Source organism: Bombina bombina, chromosome 1 (assembly GCF_027579735.1).
Source record: "Bombina bombina isolate aBomBom1 chromosome 1, aBomBom1.pri, whole genome shotgun sequence".
NCBI lineage: Eukaryota > Metazoa > Chordata > Amphibia > Anura > Bombinatoridae > Bombina > Bombina bombina.
This window is the reverse complement of record NC_069499.1, coordinates 1,494,298,102-1,494,304,101: the sequence shown is the minus strand read 5'-3', so window position 1 is coordinate 1,494,304,101 and position 6,000 is coordinate 1,494,298,102. Positions and strand designations below refer to the sequence as shown.

Sequence of the window (6,000 nt, the reverse complement as noted above, 5' to 3'; positions counted from 1 at the left end):
ACAAGTAAGCTTTTCTTAGAAAGGATTCAATTTTCCTATCTAAAGGATCCTTAAAGGAAGTACTATCTGCCGTAGGAATAGTAGTACGCTTAGCAAGAGTAGAGACAGCCCCATCAACCTTAGGGATTTTGTCCCAAAACTCTAATCTGTCAGATGGCACAGGATATAATTGCTTAAAACGTTTTGAAGGAGTAAATGAATTACCCAAATTATTCCATTCCCTGGAAATTACTTCAGAAATAGCATCAGGGACAGGAAAAACTTCTGGAATAACTACAGGAGATTTAAAAACCTTATTTAAACGTTTAGATTTAGTATCAAGAGGACCAGAATCCTCTATTTCTAACGCAATTAAGACTTCTTTAAGTAAAGAACGAATAAATTCCATTTTAAATAAATATGAAGATTTATCAGCATCAACCTCTGAGACAGAATCCTCTGAACCAGAAGAACCATTATCAGAATCAGAATGATGATGTTCATTTAAAAATTCATCTGAAAAATGAGAAGTTTTAAAAGACTTTTTACGTTTACTAGAAGGAGGAATAACAGACATAGCCTTCTTAATGGATTTAGAAACAAAATCTCTTATGTTATCAGGAACACTCTGAGCATTAGATGTTGACGGAACAGCAACAGGTAATGTAACATTACTAAAGGAAATATTATCTGCATTAACAAGTTTGTCATGACATTCAGTACAAACAACAGCTGGAGGAACAGATACCACAAGTTTACAGCAGATACACTTAACTTTGGTAGATCCAGCACCAGGCAGCGATTTTCCAGAAGTATCTTCTGACTCAGTGTCAACGTGGGACATCTTGCAATATGTAATAGAAAAAACAACATATAAAGCAAAATTGATCAAATTCCTTAAGCAGTGAACAAGCTTCTAGCAACCAGAAGCAATAAATAATGAGACTTAAATAATGTGGAGACAATAGTGACGCCCATATTTTTTAGCGCCAAAAAAGACGCCCACATTATTTGGTGCCTAAATGCTTTTGGCGCCAAAAATGACGCCACATCCGGAACGCAGACACTTTTGGCGCAAAAAAACGTCAAAAATGACGCAACTTCCGGCGACACGTATGACGCCGGAAACAGAAAAAAAATTTTGCGCCAAAAAAGTCCGCGCCAAGAATGACGCAATAAAATGAAGCATTTTCAGCCCCCGCGAGCCTAACAGCCCACAGGGAAAAAGTCAAATTTTAAGGTAAGAAAAAATTGATTTAATCATATGCATTATCCCAAATATGAAACTGACTGTCTGAAAAAAGGAACGTTGAACATCCTGAGACAAGGCAAATAAATGTTTGAATACATATATTTAGAACTTTATAAAAAAGTGCCCAACCATAGCTTAGAGTGTCACAGATAATAAGACTTACTTACCCCAGGACACTCATCTACATGTAGTAGAAAGCCAAACCAGTACTGAAACGAGAATCAGTAGAGGTAATGGTATATATAAGAGTATATCGTCGATCTGAAAAAGGAGGTAAGAGATGAATCTCTACGACCGATAACAGAGAACCTATGAAATAGACCCCGTAGAAGGAGATCATTGAATTCAAATAGGCAATACTCTCCTCACATCCCTCTGACATTCACTGCACGCTGAGAGGAAAACCGGGCTCCAACCTGCTGCGGAGCGCATATCAACGTAGAATCTAGCACAAACTTACTTCACCACCTCCATAGGAGGCAAAGTTTGTAAAACTGATTTGTGGGTGTGGTGAGGGGTGTATTTATAGGCATTTTGAGGTTTGGGAAACTTTGCCCCTCCTGGTAGGAATGTATATCCCATACGTCACTAGCTCATGGACTCTTGCTAATTACATGAAAGAAAAAGAAATACATTTATCAGGTAAGCATAAATTAAGGGAAAAACTATTTTACATTACACGGTCCCTTTAAGATTGGCTCCTCTTTACTGTCCCTTAAAACCAAGCTGTATGTTTCTGAGCCCTTATGACTTTTTATATCTCATTTAAGACACAATATTAGTGAACTATAAAACAACTTGAGTATTACTTTCTCTGGCTGAACTAGCAAGTAACTCTCTGTCATTCTTATCTCCAATATTATCCTTTCCTTGCCACTATTCGCTACTAACCATGCTCAGTTCATACTATTGCAGAACGTGCACCAGTGGCAGACTGGCTGGTTTGTAGACACATCTCATTGGCATTGTGTTATAAGTATATTGATTCACTCCACTCATTTATGCAAGACAGTTGTGGACAAAATCCAATGCATTTCATGAAAGAGATTGTGGTTGCTTGTTCAGTGGATCATTTGATATACTTCAAAGAGTTACTGAGTTTGCTTACCAGTGAGGTTACTTCCATTACCAAAAATGCTTCTAGTGAAAGTTTTTACTGTTTTCAGTGGCATATGCACATATCCTGTGAGGACCCGTGTACCAGTGTTCAAATACCATAACTGCTCAGAGAGCTGGCTGTGGAGTGTATGGCCTCTGAAGACCTATGTCATACAAACCACTGCATACTCTTTGAAAAGGTGTGGTGCTTGAATACTGGTGCAAAGGTCCTCATAGAATATGAGCGTATGGCGCTGAAAAACAGTAATACATTTTACTAGAAGCATTTTTAATAATGGAGGTATATTGCAAAAGTTCTTATATTTCAAATTGAAATGCAGCTGTGCACATTTAATTTTAGACCCTTCTATCCCTTTAAGGTAAAACACTGACAGTCGATGATGTGCAATGACTCAGAAAAGGGAGGAGTCAAAACGTTATTTTTAGTACTAGATTCAAACCTGGAAGAACTAAATGCAAATCATGTATTATTCAAAGTTTTGTCACAAATTAAGAGAGATAAATTAATTAGAGATGAAAAGATAAATACAGAATTAAATACTGTACACTAAAAAAACTAAAACAAATAAAAATCCACTTAAAGAAAATCACAACACCAAATTATGGTACACAGTTTTGTTTTTTTAATGAAATCCACAAAAAAGGGGCAGTGATGAAAAATATAGGTTTCATATAAGTTAATATTCCTATTTTTAGTTTGCCTTTACAAATGTGCTACTAATTGGAATTTATCTATCTAGATTTCGACTATTTTATTGTGATAACTAACTACATTAAGCAACTAAAAACTGTGTAAATTTCCTAAAGCCTATAATACATGGGTGTATATGGTGAGAAACTAAAAGTGGCATTTTTTTCCCCCCATGAATGTGAATCATTTTAGAAATTGCATTTGATTTGGGTTCTAAAATATATTTATATTTCAAAAAAATAAAATAACTTAGCTCACAAAATTATATATAGACATTCATTCACCTGGTATTAGCAGTCGCAGTGGTTTTTTTCTGACAGAACACAAATTGAATTTAGACATTAATTAATTTGTTTTAAGATTCCTTTTAGACCACGTGCATCTTTAAAAAAATAATCAGGGAATTCAATTTACATCACATTCAAGTAAATGTAATTTTGCTCAGGGAGCAGAACATTTCAGAAAGATAATCAAAGATACTTGAACAATCTCTCTGGTTTGAGGTTAAAAAAAGAAAAGCTATAATTCACAGGTTGGCTGCTGGGTGCAACAGGTGCCCTGTAATGGTTTTAAGGTAGAGTTGAAACAAAGTTATATACAATATGTACAGGAAAATTCCTTTTGGGTGATCTGCTTTGGAGGCATTTAGTAGGTAGGCTAGCACATTACTAAACGCACAACTGAATATAAACGTTTAACCATTGCATGATTGGTTAACAAATATGTCAGCAGTTATCTTTTAAAACAGCATTACATCATGCAGCTATTTGTATTTTGTGTGTTTCGTTTTTTACAACATGAAGGGTGTCAAACCCACAACTGTCAAAGGATTGTATGAATTAATGACTGCAACAGCAGTTAGTCTTTAGCACCACTGCCTGACTTGTAATGGTCTTCAGTAACTTTTCATTATTGGTGCCAAAACAAGAGATTATGCGTTCAATCTCTACCATAACTGGTTGCATGTACTAAGTTCTACTTTAACTTTATAACTTGGGCAAAGTTTACTTTAAAAAGCTGCTGTGGCATCACTGTATCAAAAAATGCCATCAGTCCATCTAAGCATGGACTGTCCTGCTCCCACGAGGACCGGAAGATCAACTGCATTGTATTGATGAACACATTGATGAGCAAACTAAGAACATGTATGCATTTATAATGCAGCCCACAACAAAACCTTTAACATCAGAGTCTTCTTCAGTGCAGACATAATCATCTTGAGCGTTGGCAAATTCACCTTTGAAAAAACTTTCTTGAATACTGTTAACACATTTTTTTTTAAAAAAAAAACAGGTGTAGTTGAGCGTTACAATGAATAATGTCATTATAAATACATCTGAGCTGGCAGAAATGTAAGCATGGGCAACATACATCAAAAGGATTTGTGGCTTTTTGGCTGTGGGGTAAGGTATCCACATGGCTTATTTCATCATGGATCATCGCTGCTTTAACAAGGCTTTGTACATGGCAAAACCCAGAACGGCAAAAATTGTTGCACCAAAACTTGCCCGAAGCCAAAACGTTGAATTTTTCAACTCTGCTTGTGACATGTGCCTGTTAGAAAAAAATAAAACACAATATAAAATTATTAGTCCAAGTCAGTCCTGAAAAAAAGAGAATAAACCTTTCAAATATTATAATGTATATGTTATGGCAGGATGTAAACATTTGGCTTATTGGAGATCATCATTTGTCTGTGCTAACTGGATTCGTAAAATGTAAAAACGTACATTGATATTGTCTTTAATCCATTCAGCAGAATAATAGATCTAATAATAAATCATTTGTAAACTTAATTTACCTTGATGACTGTTTTGTAAAACATTTGTGTTATTTCAATTCATCTACACCCCAGAAATAAAAAACCTTCTTAAAAAGCGAAAAACAGAATTTATGTTTACCTGATAAATTACTTTCTCCAACGGTGTGTCCGGTCCACGGCGTCATCCTTACTTGTGGGATATTCTCTTCCCCAACAGGAAATGGCAAAGAGCCCAGCAAAGCTGGTCACATGATCCCTCCTAGGCTCCGCCTACCCCAGTCATTCGACCGACGTTAAGGAGGAATATTTGCATAGGAGAAACCATATGATACCGTGGTGACTGTAGTTAAAGAAAATAAATTATCAGACCTGATTAAAAAACCAGGGCGGGCCGTGGACCGGACACACCGTTGGAGAAAGTAATTTATCAGGTAAACATAAATTCTGTTTTCTCCAACATAGGTGTGTCCGGTCCACGGCGTCATCCTTACTTGTGGGAACCAATACCAAACCTTTAGGACACGGATGATGGGAGGGAGCAAATCAGGTCACCTAGATGGAAGGCACCACGGCTTGCAAAACCTTTCTCCCAAAAATAGCCTCAGAAGAAGCAAAAGTATCAAACTTGTAAAATTTGGTAAAAGTGTGCAGTGAAGACCAAGTCGCTGCCCTACATATCTGATCAACAGAAGCCTCGTTCTTGAAGGCCCATGTGGAAGCCACAGCCCTAGTGGAATGAGCTGTGATTCTTTCGGGAGGCTGCCGTCCGGCAGTCTCGTAAGCCAATCTGATGATGCTTTTAATCCAAAAAGAGAGAGAGGTAGAAGTTGCTTTTTGACCTCTCCTTTTACCGGAATAAACAACAAACAAGGAAGATGTTTGTCTAAAATCCTTTGTAGCGTCTAAATAGAATTTTAGAGTGCGAACAACATCCAAATTGTGCAACAAACGTTCCTTCTTTGAAACTGGTTTCGGGCACAGAGAAGGTACGATAATCTCCTGGTTAATGTTTTTGTTAGAAACAACTTTTGGAAGAAAACCAGGTTTAGTACGTAAAACCACCTTATCTGCATGGAACACCAGATAAGGAGGAGAACACTGCAGAGCAGATAATTCTGAAACTCTTCTAGCAGAAGAAATTGCAACCAAAAACAAAACTTTCCAAGATAATAACTTAATATCAACGGAATGTAAGGG

At 36.7% G+C, this 6,000-nt stretch overlaps 1 protein-coding gene across 3 annotated transcripts in view; it reads right to left on the bottom strand.

Moving 5' to 3' along the window:
- Positions 1-2,950: 2,950 nt before the first annotated feature.
- RHOT1 (ras homolog family member T1) overlaps positions 2,951-6,000 on the bottom strand; it is a 241,997-nt gene continuing 238,947 nt past the window's right edge. For all 3 annotated transcript variants that reach the window (XM_053707478.1, XM_053707488.1, XM_053707494.1), the window contains one exon: positions 2,951-4,595. In XM_053707478.1, the coding sequence (XP_053563453.1) occupies positions 4,478-4,595 (118 nt within the window). In that variant the 3' untranslated portion in view covers positions 2,951-4,477. The remainder of the gene's footprint in view (positions 4,596-6,000) is intronic.